At 40.0% G+C, this 23656-nt stretch overlaps 1 protein-coding gene across 7 annotated transcripts in view; it reads left to right on the top strand.

Annotated features, from left to right (window-relative positions):
- The window catches only part of LOC109138652 (titin), a 31553-nt gene that overhangs the window by 1911 nt on the left and 5986 nt on the right, over positions 1-23656 (top strand). The window contains exons 1-7 of one of the 7 annotated variants that reach the window (XM_027283956.1): positions 8477-9086; positions 12778-13083; positions 20423-20752; positions 20940-21047; positions 21257-21282; positions 22266-22337; positions 22574-23653. In XM_027283956.1, coding sequence (XP_027139757.1) covers positions 8975-9086; positions 12778-13083; positions 20423-20752; positions 20940-21047; positions 21257-21282; positions 22266-22337; positions 22574-22675 — 1056 coding nt within the window. In that variant the 5' untranslated portion in view covers positions 8477-8974 and the 3' untranslated portion in view covers positions 22676-23653. Of the gene's footprint in view, positions 1-97; positions 434-627; positions 736-832; positions 865-6783; positions 7097-8476; positions 9087-12777; positions 13084-13382; positions 13695-19495; positions 19814-20422; positions 20753-20939; positions 21048-21256; positions 21283-22265; positions 22338-22573; positions 23654-23656 lie in introns of those variants that run through there. The other 6 variants (XM_027283957.1, XM_027283955.1, XM_027283954.1 and 3 more) reach the window with 6 other exon arrangements.

The raw sequence follows: 23656 nt of genomic DNA, 5'->3' as shown, positions 1-23656 counted from the left end.
CTTGATGATAAATATTATTGTTATATGACTTGAAATGTCACTGAAAGGTCTCAGTAAAACAATAGAAAGTTAACAGTTTTCACTTGTTTTCTCTCAGCTTCTTCATCTCCACCAGACGCTGATCCAAAGAGGGATGAAAACGTCACAATACTGTGCTCTCTGTCGACTTATAGTTATGTTAGTCCTTGTGAACTGAGCACCGTCAGATGGGTGGATGAGACAGGAGCTGTGCTGCCTGGACAAAGTGTCAAGTATGATATCCTCGAGCAGATTGACTGTACCTCTGTTCTCACTGTGAAGCGTCAGAGTGGTCACAACAGGAGATACACCTGCCAGTTTGTTGATGATCAGGGTAATGAGAGGATAAAGGCTGACTACCCACCTGTGTTCACACGTGGAATAGGAGACGATGAGACAGGAAAATCTGATCCAGGTAGGATAATACACAGCACAGCAGATACAGAGCTTTGTCTGTTGGTTGGTTGACATGTTGGACTTAAAGTATTTTCATACCATCCATGTTAAAAACAGAAACATTTCACATTGATAAACTACAGTTATTTTCCTCTGGGAGGTTTTAAATATTGTTCTTATTCACTGATGGACGTGTTTTTCTTTCTACATCAGGTCCAACAGATTCCACAGATTGGCCTCTGAGCTCCGTCATGTTGGCTCTAAGAATCGGAGCACTGATCCTCATGATTGTAATCACTGTTCTCATCATCAGATACAGATGTGAGGAAACTCAGACCATAATTTGGTAGAACATGTTCATATAGATCTTCCCTTTAGACCATTAATGATGCTTTTTGTTGTTGTTTTGTCTCTCCAGGTTACAAAAAGCCACTTGATCGTGACGTCATTGTGAGTATATTCATTCATTCCTCTGTGCCCACAGAGTCTGCAGTCTCTGGTGGAAACTTCAACACTTTGTTCCCTTGAAACAATTTTTCAGGATCTCATTTGTGGTTTGTTGTATTTCACAGGTGCACAGGGTTGCCGACGAAGTCAGTTATGAAAACGTCGAAAGCACGTCCTGCGACTACGAGACTGTACTGATCAACACATAGTTTAGTTTAGGTTTTCACATCCTTCAGGATGTTTAATTTATGCATATTTAAAACTAAAGTGTCTGTGAACATCTGAAATCTAGTTGATAGTTGATATATGTTTATTTATTTATTGTTTAACTTATATATGTAATATGTTTAATTCTATAATGAATATATACATTCAAAATATCTATAAAGTCTGCATGTAAGCTTTATTTCCCTCAGATAGAGCAGAGTGTCATCTGCATAGCAGTTTACGTTGTCCTTCAATTCAAAGAAGACATGAACTCAGTTTACATGGAAGTGAACGTCTCACTGGTTTGACACACATGAGGCATCCCCACAGTAAACAAGTTGTCAAGTAAGTTGAGATCCCTTTCCGGTACTGCCAGTGATGGCACAAACCGTTGGACATTTGGGGACTTTCCGTCTCTTGGGGACTTTCCGTCTGAGTATGTGAGTAATGCATAAAGATAAAAATTAGCTAAACTAAAAAGTGATTATTGATGATTCTGTGTTTAAACAATGTAAAAATGAAATGTTGAAATGAATGTAACCGTAAGGAGAAGTGTGATTATAGCTGAGTTTTGATTCTGACTACTGGAGATTGTGAAATCATTGCAACAGCTGGTAGCTAAGGAAATAACCATAACTAAATCATGCTGAAAGGTTGAGCCAGGAAATCTTGAGCAACTGAACTGGAGAGAGGGTGAGAAGGGAGGGGGTAAGTGAAGCGAGCGGGAGACATCTGGAGGGACAAACAAGGAGGATGGACTGTGACAATTGCCACCTAATATGGTTGGAATCCGGCAAGTGACTCATTGTAGCCTAGTAGGGGGAAGATCCAACAAGCAGGGAGTATAAGAGTCACTGCACAACGGAGATCGTGGTTGTCCTCGTCAGCCGGCGTCCGGGTTCGAGACATGCTGGACGACTGACCACATCGGAGCATTGAATTTTCGGACTTATACTTAAAATTTCAGAGACGGAAAGACGAACAGCCTAACATCGCAAGAGAAGAGTCCAACTGCTGTATCTACACCCGGCAGAAGGGAGCCGAGCCAAGGAGGATTAACCATCTCCGACCGGCTGTGGCTCTCAACTGGGCCAACAAGGACTCTTTTCGCGTTCATCCTGCCAATAAAAGACTGTGGACACTGGGAATTTTCTGAGCTTTGGACAAAGCCAGGAACTTTTGACAGATTCCAGCAGTTTTGGCAGTTGTGAAAGGATTGGATTGACTGGTCATCGCTTCACCCTTTCCCTTCCTCTCTCCAAATTGGACAAACCTCAACAACTCAGCAGCAGCCTTTGTATCAGGTTTTTAAATGTATTACTATAAGGATAGTGATTTTAGGGAATAGGATTGATCATATTTGAATGAATTAAGCTGTATGCTTGCCCTTGCTAAACTTTGCAATAAATATATCTACTGCAGTTAAAGATTAAGTTGTGGACCTCAAATTTATAGCATCTCCTAAGGTTGTAATTATCAGGTATAGTGTGTTTAACATCTTGAAAGGTTCTAACAGGTTACTCTAGCCCAACGAAATTAACGGACCCTTGGGGCTTACTGTCTGAGCCACTAAAAACTGTCCTAGCAACCATACCAAGTGCACAGATCAATGAGAGGGGAGCTGCCGTGAATGTACGTGGCTAGTGTAGTATTTGGCCCACAGGGATTATTCGGTCAGGTGCTATACTAGAGTAAGCAGGGTAGACGTGCGGATGAAGGCAGTTAGAAGCTAGGCGAATCTCCTCGCCATCAGCTTAAACAGTCCTCTAAACAGGCCCGAGAGGGGCCTGAGGATCGGCCCTTGAGACGGAGAGCTGGACCAGTACCACCTGTACAGGGGTAACTCGGGATCTAACAAAGTGTAGGTGGAGTGGATGGGACTCAGTGAAAGAGTACCCATCCCCTAACTTATAAGGATTAACATGGGATTGACATATATTTACAAAGTGCCTGATTAAGCTGTTCCTCCATAAACGTGTCACAACTGTCAGCAGACTGCTGCCCCACCACATTGCTCACCCCTTCACACCAGACAGGCCGCGTGCGTCAGTAATCCTCGGTGAACTCATCAGTTTGTCCATTTTGTCTTTTGGTTTATGACTAAATACATTCCCATCATCCTCAGCTGTAGCTGAGCATGTCCTGCTAACGGGCAAACGAGAGCATGCTAAAGCGCTCAAAGAGCTGCAGGCATTGCTGCAGCAAACATGTCACTTCCTCTTTGATTACACCTCAAGCATTGCAGCATGGACATTAAGATATTAATATGTATTAACAGGAACTGTGTGGGTGAATATTTCAAGAAAGTCTCATCATTTCCTGGAGTGTCTATAGATTGTGGTCTGCGTCTCTGTTCAGTCAAGTCACTTTAAATGTATCTTCACTCATTTAAAACATTGTATTAGTGCTTTTGGAGTCATTTTGTATCAAATCATTGTAATCTTTAAACTGTCACAGCTGCAGTTTGTCAAACACAAGTTTCTATTAATAATGGCTGTCTGTTTAGAAGGAACATGGAAGTGATATCATCATAACACTCTAGTAAGCTGCTGTTTCTCAAGTTATTTTCATTAAAGCGGAGGCGTCACCTACAGATCTGTAGAAGGGAAGACAAGCGTCACACAGCGTCCGCCCGCTGACAGAGAACGTACACGAAATGTCTCTGCTGGAATTAATCTTGATTCTTGTGCTTCAGTTTGAAGGTAAATATCTGCTTTCTTATTTAAATGTTCATCATGACTTCAGAGAAGTTTCAAACTTTCATTGGTGTGAGTTAAAGGCTCGTGTGAAACTAATTTCCTGTCTTAGACGAGCTTTGAAACTTCCTGTAAATATGAACCGATAGTTGTGAGTGACAAGAATGTCAATTATAATCAATTCTGTTGGACCGGTGGTTAGCACTGTCGCCTCAAAGCAAGAAGGTTCCTGGTTGGAACCTTGCCTCGAGCCTTCCTGTGTGTAGTGTGCATGTTCTACCCGTGCTTCCGCGTCTCACCAGGTACTCCGGCTTCCTCATGTAGTCCAAAACATGACCAGCAAAATTTTATTTAAAACACAATTCAAATGAGGTTTCCTGTCCAGATTCAGAAGTTTCCTGGCATGGGAGCTTTTGACTTTTTTTTATACATTTGTTGAGAACATAAAACTGTTTTTAATACACTTATTGATGCATATATTGATTAAGATAATTATTGTCAACACATTTAAAGATTTAAACTGTTGGATCACAGGTATAAAATAGATGCTCTGTTGTTTCTATATTTACATGTGCCTGACACATAGACAGTTTAAATATGGGCATTGTATCCGTGATGTCACTCAGAGTGTGGCGGCTCTGGTTAATCTGAGACGTGGATGGTGGGTGGAGCTGAGGCAGGCTGAATGAAGCCTGGTTGCTCAAGCAAGTTAACTGTAATGACACCCACCTGTCAATCAAAGCATCCACGCTCTTAATCCTGCATAACTTTAAGCCTTAATATAATGTGAACGGGTGAGTTGTATATAAATTCACCCTCAGTACAGTTGTCATGAACGGGGAAATTAGCTACAGAGACCAAAACTGTTTTTTGTACCAGGCTGTAAACATGTTTATTTCTGCTGTGAAGTTGGACATTTGAACATGGGGACTTATGGAGACTGACTCACTTCTGGAGCCAGCCTCAAGTGGACGTTAGAGAAACTGCAGCTTTTGGCACAGAGGTTGCTGCTGAGTCTGCGATTGTGAAACTACAATGAAGTGTGGCTTTAAATGTTGCATTGTCCTGAAGTTAAACAGGGCTGCCACTAAACTACATTTCACTGTGGGGAAAAAAATGAACACAGCCTGTATGTATATTTTGAGGACGTCTAATCACTTCCTCAATCATCTGTAGAGTGTGATCTGTATCTCTAATCTCTAATGTGTCTTCAATCATTTAAATTAGTTTGATTTGAGACATTTTGAAGTCTATAAAAGTCAAAAGTCATTTGAATCAACATTTGTTATTCTGATTGATTATGAGGTCTTTAGTTTTTTCTTGTTATAGTTTGAACAGTGGAGTTAAGCTGTTTCCTGAAGAGGCCAAATGACTCTCACACAATGATAATCACCAGAGGATGACACACAAAAACCCAGTTCAGAGCTGAATTAACATTATGTTTCATTTTTAAGAATAAAATTAATATTAATAATAAGTTAATACATTTTATATTTAATGTGTCATTTCTCACAGAACATCTTTTCTTTTCTTTCCAGCAGGCATCAGTGCAGAATACATCTATATCTACAAAACACCTGGACAAGATGTCATCCTGCCCTGTGGCACAGCACCACGTTCTGACTCAACATGCTCCATCGTTACATGGCTTTACAATAGAGATTCATCTGATACCATTGCTGAGGTTGAAAATGGAAATGTTAAGCAGAGCTCGTCCCGAGCTGCCAGGCTGAGTCTGGACTCTTCCTGCTCTTTGGTCATTAACAACATCACTGCTGAGGATGCTGGTCAATACACCTGTCGACAGAGGAACGATGTTAATCAGGATGTAGATGTATTTCTAAGAGTTCTGACAAGTGAGTCTTGTTTCCATGAAAAGTCATTCAGATGATGAAAAGAGAATTTGACTTTTATCACATATGTCTGTGTTTTGGGACAAACATGTTGTAATGTGCCGAGCTCAGCCTCATTCCAGCTGTACACCCTTTACCTGTCCACTATCACTATCCAAACAAAACCAGAGGGATATGTCAGTGTCCTGGTTAGGATGGACAGTGATGAGTTTCATGGCTCAGTAAAACAATAGAACCTTGTAGTAAAGTCACTCAAACATTTTTCACTGAGTTAACAGTGTCCACTTGTTTTCTCTCAGCTTCTTCATCTCCACCAGACGCTGATCCAAAGAGGGATGGTGAAGTCACAATACTGTGCTCTCTGTCGAGTTACAATTATGTTATATGTCAACGGAGCAACATCAGATGGGTGAATGAGACAGGAGCTGTGCTGCCTGGTCAACGTTTCAAGTACAATCTCCTCAGGCAGTTTGACTGTACCTCTGTTCTCACTGTGAAGCGTCAGAGTGGTCACAACAGGAGATACACCTGCCAGTTTGTTGATGATCAGGGTAATGTGAGGATAAAGGCTGACTACACACCTGTGTTCACACGTGGAAAATCTGATCCAGGTAAGATAATACACAGCACAGCAGATACAGAGCTTTGTCCGTTGGTTGGTTGACATGTTGGACTTCAATTATTTTCATACCATCCATGTTAAAAACAGAAACATTTCACATTGATAAACTACAGTTATTTTCCTCTGGAAGGTTTCAATTATTGTTCTTATTCACTGATGGACGTGTTTTTCTTTCTACATCAGGTCCAACAGATTCCACAGATTGGCCTCTGAGCTCCGTCATGTTGGCTCTAAGAATCGGAGCACTGATCCTCATGATTGTAATCACTGTTCTCATCATCAGATACAGATGTGAGGAAACTCAGACCATAATTTGGTAGAACATGTTCATATAGATCTTCCCTTTAGACCATTAATGATACTTTTTGTTGTTGTTTTGTCTCTCCAGGTTACAAAAAGACACTTGATCGTGACATCATTGTGAGTATATTCATTCATTCCTCTGTGCCCACATAGTCTGCAGTCTCTCTGGTGGAAACTTCAACACTTTGTTCCCTTGAAACAATTTTCCAGGATCTCATTTGTGGTTTTTCGTATTTCACAGGTGCGCATGTCTGGCGATGAAGTCAGTTATGAAAACGTCGAACCACGTCCTGCGACTACGAGACTGCGCTGATCAACAACTTCAACGTCGGCTCACCAGAGAGTCAAACATCATCACGGTCATGAGTTCAAATGATTGTTTTATGTTTAGGATGCATTGCTTTGCTCTTTTTATTTGCATTTGTTAAAAACATTTTATCCTCATTTACCCAATTTCTTGATTTTGTGGCACACTTACTGTATAGCTCTGTCTCAGTGTCTCATCAACCCTGTTTCCAGCAGTAACAGGAAGCTCTTGTCAGTGAAAAAGTCTGCTGTAACAGTAACAGGAAGCTCTTGTCAGTGAAAAAGTCTGCTGTAAACTGCCTGCTCTGCAGCAAACAGCAGACAGACACAGTTAGCGACGAGCTGTTGAACATAGTTGAACATTCAGCAGATAAAAAGTCTGATATCTTTCTCAGGAGTTGAACATTCAGCAGATAAAAAGTCTGATATCTTTCTCAGGAGTTGATGGAGACCAAAAATGGAGCTAAAAGAAGAGTTAATGTTCAATCGGATGACAACTTGAGTTGGATGCTGGTCTGTAAAGTGTGTGTGTGTGTGTGTGTGTGTGTGTGTGTGTGTGTGTGTGTGTGTGTGTGTGTGTGTGTGTGTGTGTGTCTCAGCTGTAATGCCTCAAAGGAGCCAATAAACTGAGCTTGAGTTCTCCATTTCGTTTCTGTTCCTTATTAGTCCGACAGTATTAACCATCAGTTCAGCCTGAGTGTGTTAAACTATTATTGTGCATTTAACTGTAGACAGTCGCTCTGTGTCCCCACTGAGCTGACACAGTAGCAAAGTAACTCACCGGTATTCGTTGTATCCAGCAAAGACCTTAGCTATACCAGCTACTCTAAAACTCTGGTGTATTCTCACAACATCTGAACATCTGAAGAGTTTGACTTAAAGAAGGAATTCAGCTTCATGTTGCTTCCTTAATGTGTCATCAGCACTCATACATACATGTTCAGAAACACTGCCAAGACTGTCTACAGAAAAATATATGTGTTTAAATATAAACATATAAATTCATGTTGCTGCAATGCACATACACACATTTAAAATACAGCTACAGATAATAAAGAGGAGGAGTATATAAAAAGTATATATTTAGATATAAAAGCAGCAGTAATAACTAGAAAATTCCTGCAGAAATTTTGAGAGTGACGAGTGGGCTGTTGCCGGCGCTCTGTATTCAAAAAGCACACCTCAAATAGTCATTTTTAACATGTTTATTTAGACACAGGAGGAGCTAGCGCTGATGCGCTAGCAATTAACATGTTAGCAATTAACATGCATTTAATATCTAGTGGCTAATATTAACATTAGCATGTTAACATTAACATGTATTTAATTCTTAGTGGCTAATGTTAATTGATAGCACTGACGCACTAGCATGTTATCATTAGCATGTTATCATTAGCATGTATTTAATTCTTAGTCATTTTAGACAGAAGTTCAAATTAAGTGCCAATAACTGTTAAAATGGCCGCCGCTCGGCTTCTGCCTGCTGGCCCCTCCCCCCTCTTCTCCTTCAGGCAGGCTTGAGGTTGCCAAGCAACCAGGACCAACTGCCTAATCAGCAGAGCAGTTACTGCACTGTTTTTTTTTTTTTTTTTGTAGAATAAAAAAATAACATGGTTTTGAAAATGTAGTATAATAATAAAATAATAATGAAATCATTTGAATGTTTTAAGAAATTATATTAACGAGTAATGTGTGATGACGCAATGACGTACGTACGCCAGCCGGGGTCAAACGCGCGTTTTTTAAAATGGAGAAACGGGCGCTCAGTGGTTCAGCGAAAAGAAAACAAAAGAAAACAAAAAGAAAGATGCTGCTTTGGTGGAGCAAATACCACCCACCTCAACATTGTTCACCAGAAAACCGAGGCAGGATGATGGTACTCAAAACAGCGGAGCCAGGACGACACCTCACCGCTCAGACGACCAGCAGGATGCTAACGCTGCTAGCTCAAGTTCGCCGGAGACGTTTGTTCGTGGTGAAGCGGCACCGCCTCCTATGGACACCGTCCGGACCAGAACTACGGCGGACAGCAGCCTAATGTGTACATCGCCGTGAGACAGTATCTGACGCTTCCTGTCACAAACTGCGAGGGAGAACGGTCTATTCACAAATGACCAGGATAAAAAATGAACCTCGGACAGAAATGGCGCCTGAACAGTCTGTCACTCATGGACAGAGAAGCCGAACTGGTCCGGGAGTTGGAGTTGGATGACATTATCCAGGAAGAAGATGATGCAGGTGAGCTACAGGTGAGTCATGTCTGAATGTGTTTAAGGCTGGTATGTGATTGGAGGATGAGCGAAGGGGCGGGAAGTGTGAAAACAGTTTGAGCTGAAGTTGTTGTTGTTGTTGTTGTTGTTGTGTTGTCATGGTTACGGCCGAAAGTAACCGACGTTTTGCTAACTACCTCATCGTCATGGTAACCTCATCTCTTCAACACGTCCTGGCGGATGTTACAATATGTTTGTGCAGTGAAGACGAGTGTGAGTGTGTGCTGTGAATTAACGAGTGTGTATGGAGAATGAAAACGTGACGTCCATCATTGTGTGGCCATGATACGTGCGTCAGTGCTGGTGTAGATGGTTCAGAGGCCGAGTGTCACATCACCATGGACAGCGCCCGTTTTTTTTTTTTTGTGGTTGTGTGTTGCCCGGTGTTGTTATGTGCGTAATGGGAACAGCGTCTTTGCGCGTAATTGGTCAAGATGTATAGCAGCATCCACGGCAGGGGTGACAGACACACACACACATACACACACACACACACACACACACACACACACACACACACACACACACACACACACACACACACACACACACACACACACACGACAGGAGGGAGACGAGAGACCGAGAGAAACGACAAACGGTGCTCAAGTGGCACTTGTGTTTAAAATAGTTAAAAGTTTGCCTAATTAGGTCTTTGTTTTTATACTTTATAATTTATTTTGTGGCATTTTTTCAAGGTTGAGTGTGTTTGTAAAATAAAGCCATAAAGGATAAACACTTGATGTCACGTATGTATTTTACATTAGTAATTCATTTTTTTGCATTATTCTGGGTGATAAATTTATTAAATACTTAGTAAGTTTTATTCATATAGCACATTTTTACACAGCATGCAGTGACCAAAGTGCTTTACAACCTCAAAAATAAAATAAAATAACATTTAAAAATATAAAATAATACTACTAATAATAATAGTAACAGTAATAATAATAATAAATAATAATAAAACCAACTAGAAAATTCCCGCAGAAATTTTGAGAGTGACGAGTGGGCTGTTGCCGGGGGTCTTAGCATGTTAGCAATTAGCATGTATTCTTAGTGGCTAAAAATGACTGACGTGCTAACAATTAGCATGTTAGCTGACGCGCTAGCAATTAGCATTAGCATGTTAACATTAGCATGTATTTAATTCTTAGTGGTTAATGTTAATTGCTAGCGCTGACGCCCGGTTAGCATTAGCATATTAGCAATTATCATGTATTTAATTCTTAATGGTTAATTTGCACTAATGTTAGCATTGGCCGCTAATGTTACCAATTAGCATGTCTTTACGCTAATGAGGAGCTAACGCGCTAGCTTCTCTGCTGTCTCTGTCTGTCATTTTAGACAAGTTCAAATTAAGTGCCAATAACTTCTAAAATGGCCGCTGCTGGGCTTCTGCCTGCTGGCTTCTCCCTTCCGTTCTGCCTGCCTTTTGGAAATAGCCCCTCCCCCCTCTCCTCCTTCAGGCACGACCAACTGCCAATCAGCAGAGCCGCAACTGCTCCTGTTAGAATGTCAGTTGGAAAGACAGAGACAGAGAGAAAATGCTGAGACCATCCCTCGAAAAGGAGGGATTGATGGCCAAACCGTATTTCCAATCATTGAACCGGCTTAACTTTGAGCATGCTGAGTCCTTCCTGAACGTCTACATATTTGTTTTGGTCGATAAAGTGAAGATATGTGCTCTTGAGAGTAATTCAGAGAAACGTTACTTTTGCTTTCCTCCAGGAAATTTCCCCCCTTTTTAACATGGCAGTCTATGAGGCTGTGGATGGGGGTTGCTGCTGCATCTTTGCATCTCCCGCCAAAACTATATATCTGACAGTTTTAGCAGGCGAATGTGAGTGAGACAACAAATTTTCCTAAGTTTCTATGTATAAATCGTGTCTGTAGTGGGGCATTTGAGGCCACGGCAGTTGAATACATTTTATTTTTCCACTGATTTTTCTCTCTGCTCCTCACTCTAGCTGATGATGTCATCCACTCTAGCACAAACATTCCGCCACATACACACCTATTATAAACCCAGAAATTTAACTAAAAACCTGCTCAACTTTGAGCCTTGATAGTTTAAAAATGGTAAAAGCTGTCGATGAGTGTAGTGAATCCCTAAAGAGAAGGCAAGTGTACCTACGTTTTAAAGTTTAAATGAAGTCTCTTGGTGAAAGTATGCCAGAGCAGTTCATTGTTGAAAATGTATGTTGAAATTTTATTTTTTCGGGCTTTCCCATTCATTCCAACACGAAATTTGCCTACGGCATTTTTGACATTTAATAACCATTAATAATTATGCATGAACTATCAATCATAAACTCAAATATGAATTACATGTGGGGGTCCCTGTTGTGTTTGTTTCTTGTTCAAAAGGTTAAAGACCCCTGTTGCAGACTGAATAAGGATTAGGTGATAGAGCAATGGCACAGAAATAAATATGGTTTTATATAACAGGTTGTGTTATGTACATGAGGTAGGTGGTTTGACAGTATATACAGTATGCACAGCATGAGCAGATTATGTATGAGCGATGATATTTACACATATTGAAATTTTAAAAAGGCGTCATGTGTTGTTGTCTTTTTGTCAGAGATAAAAAATCACTCCTGTTTACACATTTGTGTTACAACGTGTCTTGAAAAATGAATTGTTAACACGCTGTGTTAAAAGTGAGTGAAAGAGTGCACGTGAAGCGACACGTTTAACCACATGGGGGCGCTCTGCAGCAGACACAGATGGGACGTCACAACAGGCACAGACTGTCTGCGTCATGCTGCCCTCGCTGTTGTTATTGCTCGATATTTCATCTCAGAAGAACATCATGATTCATCATTGTATTAGTGCTTTTGGAGTCATTTTGTATCAAATCATTGTAATCTTTAAACTGTCACAGCTGCAGTTTGTCAAACACAAGTTTCTATTAATAATGGCTGTCTGTTTAGAAGGAACATCGAAGTGATGTCATCATAACACTCTAGTAATTGCGACATGCTGGGTGACGCTTGCTGCTGTTTCTCAAGTTATTTTCATCAAGTATGTCAACCACAAAGAGGAACCTTCACCTACAGATCTGTAGAAGGGAAGACAAGCGTCACACAGCGTCCGCCCGCTGACAGAGAACGTACACGAAATGTCTCCGCTGGAATTAATCTTGATTCTTGTGCTTCAGTTTGAAGGTAAATATCTGCTTTCTTATTTAAATGTTCATCATGACTTCAGAGAAGTTTCAAACTTTCATTAGTGTGAGTTAAAGGCGCGTGTGAAAACATTTCAAGAAACTAATTTCCTGTTTTAGACGAGCTTTGAAACTTCCTGTAAATATGAACCGACGGTTGTGAGACGAGGATGTCAATTATAATCAATTCTGTTTAGATGAATTCTTAAACGTATATGAACTTTAGCATATGCAGATGTCAAGGACAGAGAAGTAATGATCAAATATAATAACATTTACTCTGTCTGTCTATCTTCAATCATTTAAATTAGTTTGATTTGAGACATTTTGAAGTCTATAAAAGTCAAAAGTCATCTGAATCAACATTTGATATTCTGATTGATTATGAGGTCTTTAGTTTTTTCTTGTTATAGTTTTAACAGTGGAGTTAATACATTTTATATTTAATGTGTCATTTCTCACAGAACATCTTTTCTTTTCTTTCCAGCGGGCATCAGTGCAGAATCCATCTATATCTACAAAACACCTGGACAAGATGTCATCCTGCCCTGTGGCACAGCACCACGTTCTGACTCAACATGCTCCATCGTTACATGGTTTTACAGTAGAGATTCATCTGATACCATTGCTGAGGTTTACAAAGGAAATGTTGAGAAGAGCTCATCCCGAGCTGCCAGGCTGAGTCTGGACTCTTCCTGCTCTTTGGTCATTAACAACATCACTGCTGAGGATGCTGGTCTCTACACCTGTCGACAGAAGGACGATGTTAATCAGGAACTAAGAGTTCTGACAAGTGAGTCTTCTTTCCATGAAAAGTCATTCAGATGATGAAAAGAGAATTTGACTTTTATCACATATGTCTGTTTTTTGGGACAAACATGTTGTAATGTGCCGAGCTCAGCCTCATTCCAGCTGTACACCCTTTACCTGTCCACTATCACTATCCAAACAAAACCAGTGTGATATGTCAGTGTCCTGGTTAGGACGGACAGTGATGAGTTTCATGGCTCAGTAAAACAATAGAACCTTGTTGTAAAGTCACTCAAAGATTTTTTTTCACTGAGTTAACAGTGTCCACTTGTTTTCTCTCAGCTTCTTCATCTCCACCAGACGCTGATCCAAAGAGGGATGGTAACGTCACAATACAGTGCTCTCTGTCGAGTTACAATTATGTTAGATGTCAACGGAGCAACATCAGATGGGTGGATGAGACAGGAGCTGTGCTGCCTGGTCAACGTTTCAGGCACAATCTCCTCAGGCAGTTTGACTGTACCTCTGTTCTCACTGTGAAGCGTCAGAGTGGTCACAACAGGAGATACACCTGCCAGTTTGTTGATGATCAGGGTAATGTGAGGATAAAGGCTGACTACCCACCTGTGTTCACACGTGGAAAATCTGATCCAGGTAAGATAATACACAGCACAGCAGATACAGAGCTTTGTCTGTTGGTTGGTTGACATGTTGGACTTAAAGTATTTTCATGCCATCCATGTTAAAAACAGAAACATTTCACATTGATAAACTACAGTTATTTTCCTCTGGGAGGTTTTAAATATTGTTCTTATTCACTGAAGGACGTGTTTTTCTTTCTACATCAGGTCCAACAGATTCCACAGATTGGCCTCTGAGCTCCATCATGTTGGCTCTAAGAATCGGAGCACTGATCCTCATGACTGTAATCACTGTTCTCATCATCAGATACAGATGTGAGGAAACTCAGACCATAATTTGGTAGAACATGTTCATATAGATCTTCCCTTTAGACCATTAATGATGCTTTTTGTTGTTGTTTTGTCTCTCCAGGTTACAAAAAGACACTTGATCGTGACATCATTGTGAGTATATTCATTCATTCCTCTGTGCCCACAGAGTCTGCAGTCTCTCTGGTGGAAACTTCAACACTTTGTTCCCTTGAAACAATTTTTCAGGATCTCAGTTGTGGTTTGTCGTATTTCACAGGTGCGCATGTCTGGCGACGAAGTCAGTTATGAAAATGTCGAACCACGTCCTGCGACTACGAGACTGCACTGATCAACAACTTCAACGTCGGCTCACCAGAGAGTCAAACATCATCACGGTCATGAGTTCAAATGATCGTTTTATGTTTAGGATACATTGCTTTGCTCTTTTTATTTGCATTTGTTAAAAACATTTTATCCTCATTTACTTAATTTCTTGATATTATGGCACATTTACTGTATAGCTCTGTCTCAGTGTCTCATCAACCCTGATTCCAGCAGTAACAGGAAGCTCTTGTCAGTGAAAAAGTCTGCTGTAAAGTGCCTGCTCTGCAGCAAACAGCAGACAGACACAGTTAGCGACGAGCTGTTGAACATAGTTGAACATTCAGCAGATAAAAAGTCTGATATCTTTCTCCGGCGTTGGTGGCGACAAAAATGGGCTAAAGGAAGAGTTAATGTTCAATCGGATGACCACGATTAGATGCTGGTCTTAAATGTGTGTGTGTGTGGTGTGTGTGTGTGTGTGTGTGTGGTGTGTGTGTGTGTGTGGTGTGTGTGTGTGTGTGTCTCAGCTGTAATGCCTCAAAAGAGCCAATAAACTGAGCTTGAGTTCTCCATTTCGTTTCTGTTCCTTATTAGTCCGACAGTATTAACCATCAGTTCAGCCTGAGTGTGTTGAACTATTATTGTGCATTTGACTGTAGACAGTAGCTCTGTGTCCCCACTGAGCTGACACAGTAGTAACTCACTGGTATTCGTTGTATCCAGCAAAGACCTTAGCTATACCAGCTACTCTAAAACTCTGGTGTATTCTCACAACATCTGAACATCTGAAGAGTTTGACTTAAAGAAGGAATTCAGCTTCATGTTGCTTCCTTAATGTGTCATCAGCACTCATACATACATGTTCAGAAACACTGCCAAGATTGTCTACAGAAAAATATGTGTTTAAATATAAACATATAAATTCATGTTGCTGCAATGCACATACACACATCTAAAATACAGTTACAGATTATAAAGAGGAGGAGTATATAAAAAGTATATCTTCAGATATAAAAGCAGCAGTAATAATTATAATTTGTAGACCAGGGGTGTTCAACCAGGGGTCAGCGACCCCAAAGGGGGGTCCACAGAGGTACTGCAGGTGGTCTGCCAATTTCTTTTTCATAATAATTGACAATTTTCACCAAAATAATGGTGAATGTGAGGGTGCAGATAATTAAGAAACTACAAACAGCAGAGGCATTTGCACTCCGATTGGATGAATCAGTGCACGTGTGCAAAGACGCACAGCTCTTGACATTTAATAACCATTAATAATTATGCATGAACTTTTTATCAATCATAAACTCAAATATGAATTACATGTGGGGGTCCCTGTTCTGTTTGTTTGTTGTTCAAAAGTTTGAAGACCCCTGTTGCAGACTGAATAAAGATTAGGTGATAGAGCAATGGCACAGAAATAAATATGGTTTTATATAACAGGTTGTGTTATGTACATGAGGTAGGTGGTTTGACAGTATATACAGTATGCACAGCATGAGCAGATTATGTATGAGTGATGATATTTACACATATTGAAATTTTAAAAAGGCGTCATGTGTTGTTGTCTTTTTGTCAGAGATAAAAAAAAAATCACTCCTGTTTACACATTTGTGTTACAACGTGTCTTGAAAAATGAATTGTTAACACGCTGTGTTAAAAGTGAGTGAAAGAGTGCACGTGAAGCGACACGTTTAACCACATGGGGGCGCTCTGCAGCAGACACAGATGGGACGTCACAACAGGCACAGACTGTCTGCGTCATGCTGCCCTCGCTGTTGTTATTGGTCGATATTTCATCTCAGAAGAACATCATGACTGATAATCCTACATTTGAAATCACCTTCTAATTGTATGTTTGTGTAAGTTTAACATGTGCACCACACACACACACACACACACACACACACACACACACACACAAATGTACTCTTTGAACCAGAGATATATTATTCAATATTATAATTACAATAACAATGAAATAAATAAGACTAAAAGAGCAATTAAAGTGCATTCACTCACTTGCTCTCTCTCTGCTTCTCTCTCGCTCATCCACTCACACCTCACGTACACGTTATGCACAGCTGTGTTCCCAAAGTGAATGACTCTGCTCTTATAACGTGATGACAATTGGTCCAGTTTGGTGCCCCCTCCAGCTCTTGGTGCCTTGGTGTGTTACGGCAGCGACGGCACTGCTAGACACACAAAGAAAGGGGTCCCTTCACTGTCAGTATAAGCTGATTTTCTGAGTGTAAAAACTGAAAAGCAGCCCTAAAATAAATGTATATCCAGCTGTATATATGTTGTAGGAATATGGAGGATCTCTGGGACGTCAGAGATGAACGGCAGACAAATATTTTCATCCATCAGCTGTCGCTTTATTTTCATTAGGACAGACTTTAAACGGTACAGGCCGTGGGTTCATCACCAAAAAGAAAAATTAAATAGAGACGTGTGACATGAAACTAGTGACAACAGGTCTGACATGCATCTTCTCTGTACAATCCTGAACTCCGAGTCAAAAAGGCGGAAGTGTGACATTACTGCAGAGACACCCGGGCAGCAATCATCGACTGTTATCAGCTCACTCATAAATTATGCAATAGTCTGTACTTCGGAGTGCTGTGCAAACCCCAAAATATGACTAAATGTAGTATTGTCTACAGCTACAGTGAATGATATTTAGTGCAGATATTCATGGTGCCCAGAGGGTGAACCCTGTTGACTGTGGTGAGCCCCTGACTCTGTCCCTCGAGTACCCACATGAGGTTGACATTTGTGTTTTTGAGTGACATTTCTCACTTATTAAACAGATCGCCATGAAATGTGTTTCACAACAATAACTTTAGTTGAAGTCAAAGGTCAATGGTGAGGTCAGAAGGGAAGAAAGTGTTCAGGAGCCTCTGATGTCTGATGCTGTATTATTTATTGAATTAGAGACACTCTCAAAGTTCATCAGAAGTGCCTGAGTTGGTCTCACATTCTGCCCAACTCATCCTGGTGGATCAACTTTAAACCCCAAGATAACACCACAAATACTACACGCCCAGAATGAGTCAAAGAGAATGTCTTTACCCATGGAGGTGTTATTGTCAGCATATTCTAGTCTGGAGACACAGATGTCTGTTTATGCAGATTGGAACGCCAACAACAAGCTATCTATTATGTCTATGAAGGCAGCAACAGGTCTCTGTGAACCTGGACACCACAGTGTTGAGATAGACTGGCACCTACTGTTCCCAACCAAAGCCAAACAACTAATACTGCTGAGGACCTCAAGGCCCACACGGGACCTCGTGTAACCTAAGGAGAGAAAATTCCATAACTTTAGTGGCCCCTTAAAGACTCTTCATCTCTCACCAAACATGTCACTTCCTCTTTTGATTACAACTCAAGCATTGCAGCATGGAAAGTAAGATATTAAATATGTATTAACAGGAACTGTGTGGGTGAATATTTCACAAGAAAGTCTCATCATTTCCTGGAGTGTCTATAGATTGTGGTCTGTGTCTCTGTTCAGTCAAGTCACTTTAAATGTATCTTCACTCATTTAAAACATTGTATTAGTGCTTTTGGAGTCATTTTGTATCAAATCATTGTAATCTTTAAACTGTCACAGCTGCAGTTTGTCAAACAAGTTTCTATTAATAATGGCTGCCTGTTTAGAAGGAACATGGAAGTGATGTCAGCATAACACTCTAGTAATTGCAACATGCTGGGTGACGCTTGCTGCTGTTTCTCAAGTTATTTTCATCGAGTATGTCAACCACAAAGAGGAACCTTCACCTACAGATCTGTAGAAGGGAAGACAAGCGTCACACAGCGTCCGCCCGCTGACAGAGAACGTACACGAAATGTCTCTGCTGGAATTAATCTTGATTCTTGTGCTTCAGTTTGAAGGTAAATATCTGCTTTATTATTTAAATGTTCATCATGACTTCAGAGAAGTTTCAAACTTTCATTAGTGTGAGTTAAAGGCGCATGTGAAAACATTTTCAGAAACTAATTTCCTGTTTTAGACAAGCTTTGAAACTTCCTGTAAATATGAACCGACGGTTGTGAGACGAGGAATTAATGTCAATTATAATCAATTCTGTTTAGATGAATTCTTAAACGTATATGAACTTTAGCATATGTAGATGTCAAGGACAGAGAAGTAATGATCAAATATAATAACAACATTTACTCTGTCTGTGGTCAGATATTTAAAAAATGACTTCCTTTGTCATTTCCTAAACACTTTTCCTTGATCTTGTTGGAAAACATCATCAAGGAAAGATGTGAAGGACTCAGGAAAGGACGTCTGTGCTGCGAGAGTCTGACTGCACCTTTGAGCTGTTTCCTGTTTTATTTTGTAGTCCCCCCTGTCTAGCATTTCTACTTCCTGCCTTGTTTTCCCGCCTGTTTCTGATCCTGCACCTGTCCCTGATTAGTCTCACCTGGTGTCCTGCCTGGTTTATGTAGTTCCTGTGTGTCCTTTGTTTCTTTGTCTGTCTGTTATGTGTCTGACGGTGAACAGGGCTGCTACTAAACTACATTTCACTGTGGGGAAAAATGAACACAGCCTGTATGTATATTTTGAGGACGTCTAATCACTTCCTCAATCATCTGTAGAGTGTGATCTGTATCTCTGTTCAGTCATGTCACATTTAATGTGTCTTCAATCATTTAAATTAGTTTGATTTGAGACATTTTGAAGTCTATAAAAGTCAAAATCTCTTAAAATGAGATTTCTTTGTAATCTATAAACTGACACACGTCCAGAGTCAGAGAAGTGATGATCAAATAGTCTGTTTGCTCTCTGTGTTCTCTTTAGTGTCTTTAAACTTCACCCATGTGACAGAATATTTAAGTATTTACATTATAACATGATGCAGTTCATATACTGAATATTGGACAGGATGACAACACAAAGACAGTAAGATTTGATTTCATCTGAATAAACATTTGATATTCTGATTGACTATGAGGTCTTTAGTTTTTTCTTGTTATAGTTTGAACAGTGGAGTTAAGCTGTTTCCTGAAGAGGCCAAATGACTCTCACACAATGATAATCACCAGAGGATGACACACAAAAACCCAGTTCAGAGCTGAATTAACATTATGTTTCATTTTTAAGAATAAAATTAATAATAATAAGTTAATACTTTCATATGTAATGTGTCATTTCTCACAGAACATGTTTTTTTTTCTTTCCAGCAGGTGTCAGTGCAGAATTTAACTATATCTACAAAACACTTGGACAAGATGTCATCCTGCCCTGTGGCACAGCGTCACGCTCTGACTCAACATGCTCCATCATTTCATGGCTTTACGTTAGAGATTTATCTGATACCATTGCTGAGGTTGAAAATGGAAATGTTGAGCAGAGCTCATCCCGAGCTGCCAGGCTGAGTCTGGACTCTTCCTGCTCTTTGCTCATTAACAACATCACTGCTGAGGATACTGGTCGATACACCTGTCGAGAGAGAGACGATGATAATCAGGATGTAAATGCAATTCTAAGTGTTCTGACAAGTGAGTCTTGTTTCCATGAAAAGTCATTCAGATGATGAAAAGAGAATTTGACTTTTATCACATATGTCTGTTTTTTGGGACAAACATGTTGTAATGTGCCGAGCTCAGCCTCATTCCAGCTGTACACCCTTTACCTGTCCACTATCACTATCCAAACAAAACCAGTGTGATATGTCAGTGTCCTGGTTAGGATGGACAGTGATTAGTTTATTTATATTTTTCTTATTAAGGGAGGGTAATTAACACTGTGGACCAAAGTGATCTTCCTCACACCCTCAGCTGTGAAAGACACTTCACATTGTCCTTCAATTCAAAGAAGACATGAACTCACAGTTGACATGGAAGTAACTTCTCACTGGTTTGACACACAAGAGGCATCCCCACAGTAAACAAGTGTAGGTGGAGTGGATGGGACTCAATGAAAGAGAGGAGTGAATCTGATTGGCCAGTGTTAGTTGCAGTCCTGCTTGAGCTTATAGGGATTGACATATCAACTTTTGGTTTCTTACACCTTCATATGTTAACTCAGTAAAACAATAGAACCTTGTTGTAAAGTCACTCAAACATTTTTTTCACTGAGTTAACAGTTTTCACTTGTTTTTTTCTCAGCTTCTTCATCTCCACCAGATGCTGATCCAAAGAGGGATGGTGACGTCACAATACTGTGCTCTCTGTCGAGTTACAATTATGTTAGATGTCAACGGAGCAACATCAGATGGGTGAATGAGACAGGAGCTGTGCTGCCTGGTCAACGTTTCAGGCACAATATCCTCAGGCACTTTGACTGTACCTCTGTTCTCACTGTGAAGCGTCAGAGTGGTCACAACAGGAGATACACCTGCCAGGTTGTTAATCAGGGTAAAGTGAGGATAAAGGCTGACTACACACCTGTGTTCACACGTGGAATAGGAGACGATGAGACAGAAAAATCTGATCCAGGTAAGATAATACACAGCACAGCAGATACAGAGCTTTGTCTGTTGGTTGGTTGACATGTTGGACTTAAAGTATTTTCATCAGTCAAGTAAACTCTGTAAATCACTACATCATCAGATTATGTATTTTTAGCTTTAGCTGATTGCATATTTTGTTATTAATGTCATGTCTTTGACTGACTGGTTTGAAGGACAGAATAACGCCTACATCATCGGTGGGGTGGTCGGTGGAGTGATTCTGCTCGCAGTCATCGCTGCTGTTCTCATCAGACTCAGGAAGAAAGCTGCAGTGACAGAGGGTCAGTACAACAAACACAGCATCACCTGTGATACATAAACATAACCCATAGTTATGTTAATACTTCAGTAAGAACTGAGACTTGTCCAAAAAAGAAGACCATAACTATGTTTGAGATGTTTGTGGTGACCTTATTTGAATGAATTTCATTGTTTCATGTGTAAAATACACAGAATGACTAAATCTTTGTATTTTTACTTTTTGTTCCAGATGTTCAAAAACCAGTCCAACACACTGTGAGTAAAATGTATTGACACAATCACAACATGAATACCAACTGAGCATTAACATTCATATTCATATTCATACACACTGAGACAGTAATTGCTGTGCATCTGTCACAACACTGCTTCTCAAACTCGTGCCACAGCCTCCCTCTAGTGGTGTGTGGACAAATCTTTCAAATCTATTTTTGAACAATGTAATTTAGTTAATTGAAATCATATACTATCAAAAAAACCAAACTAAAACATTTAAAATGTAAATAAACTATGAGATCTCTGTGATATAATTTAACTATTTTAGATTCATTTTTAATATTTAGATTGAATATCATACCTGCTATATTGTCACATTCATGTGCATACATCAGGATTAGTGATGAGCTTAAATGTGATGGAAAGGTAGTAAGCGGAGCTCAGCTGATTGGTTTAAAAACTCTGCAGTCGTAGCTCCAAATGTGTGGGTCAGCAATGCCCCCTGTTCTACCGAGTCCAAAATTCCACATTAATGTTAGTGCACATGAAGTAAAAAGAGGTTCAGGACCTAATTAAGTTAATCTAAAATCCAAAATGTCAAATTACAAAGCTGTATATGCAAAGTCACTGCTGCCCCTAGTGGCCAGAAGCTATATTGCAGAAAGTTTAGAAAAAAGTTAAAGGTCCAGTGTGTGACATTTAAAGGTATCTACTGACAGAATATAATTTTCATACCAAGGTTTTATTAGTCTAAAATCACCTGAAAATAAGAATTATTATGTTTCTGTTACCTTAGAATGAGCCTTTAATATCTACAGATATTAAGTAGTTTCAAAGCCACTGAAGTTTCTCCTTCATGTTGAACGTAGAGGGAGAGGTGACGGGTCTTTAGCTGATCTGAAACCTCTGGATGCCATAAATTCTGCACCCTGCACCTTACGTTTGAGAAACACTACAACACGTGATAAGTACAGCAGACAGTGTGTTTGCACTTCATAAACCACTGTTTTGTTTGCACTCAGGATGAGGCCGACAGCAATCTGACCTATGTCACCGTGAGCCACGCTAATCAGCGCACCTCTCCTAAGAAAAAGGTGAGTTTTTTTATTCTGTTTTATTCTGTATTTATTCATCCGTGGTACTTCAGTGGCGGCTTATTCTCAAACCTGCTTCACAGTGCAGTTATGTAATGTCTCCTAACATGCTGACGTCTTTCTTATATGGCCAATAAGTCTTAATGCTTGTGTGCACAGCGAGCTTCATAAAGATGTGCGATCGTTTCATGCTGCGCCACAAATTTACTTTAAAACATCTGGTTTGTGTCACACAGAAGGAGGAGGAGGTGACTTATTCTACAGTCAAGACTTCAGCAAAGCCACACGAGGACATCGAACTGAGCGCCCTCTACAGCACGGTCAACAAACCGAAGTAAATCAGAAGAAATGAGACCATGATGCAATGCCAGTGAGTGTTACTGTTTTCAGTTTGTGTTGCTTTGCTGCTCAGGATGAAGATGCTTGTTCTATTAACCTGCCCACTGATGGTAGAATGTGTATTACTGAGCCAGCCCATTAACCAGAATCGGAGCATGGTTGTAATAGTAAAAGTTCTTATTGCAATAACTCAGCAGACGTTTGTCATTTATCTTGCAGCTGCAGAAAGCTGCAGATTTCTTCTTGTGTTTCCATTTTTCCAGATCTGCCGAGCCAATGTACAGTTTTGTTATTAATCATTCATCATCATCTTTCTCTAATAGATATTTTAATTTCTTTTATTTTGAATATATTACACGGTGCAATCATGCCCCTATCTAGCATTGTATGGGTCGACTGTGAGCCTAATGTCCAGTAGAGACATTTTATTTTGTTGTAAATTTAGCTTGCATTAGTTATATTCATGTCATATTTCTTTTTTTTTTTGTGTGTTAAGTTTGTCAGCATTATGAAATAAATGTGACTCAAATGGGAGTCATTCTTCATCTTTAAGATTTAGGACTCTTCCTTTCACATATCTAATATCCATGGTAACACAGTGTTAAACCTGTTCTGTTATGTAGTGAATTTAAAGGGATTCCCACAAGACAGCTCTGTGGTTTCCTCACAGCGAACTCAGAGTGTTATAAAAATTAGGATTACACTGGGATCAGATGTTTTAATTCATATAGTGTGTGTATCCTGTCTTTTGGCATGTCTCGTGCCCTTCCCTTAGTTGGCCTCTGATTTACTGAGGCTGGCAGGGAGAGATAGTTATAAATCAACAGTACAAGGTTAGGTGAGACAGGCTAGGGAAGTACCATGTGGATATAAAACATAATGCTCATTACTGAGCAGAAAACCAAAAAATAATGTTATGATGTTATCTGTATCAGTGGGGAGGTGTCCGACACATCCCATTTTTTAAAATTGTATAAAAA

The sequence above is a fragment of the Larimichthys crocea genome, chromosome XI (genome assembly GCF_000972845.2).
Source record: "Larimichthys crocea isolate SSNF chromosome XI, L_crocea_2.0, whole genome shotgun sequence".
Taxonomy (NCBI): domain Eukaryota; kingdom Metazoa; phylum Chordata; class Actinopteri; family Sciaenidae; genus Larimichthys; species Larimichthys crocea.
The sequence above is the reverse complement of the archived record's forward strand: the minus strand, read 5'-3'. Positions and strand labels throughout refer to the sequence as shown.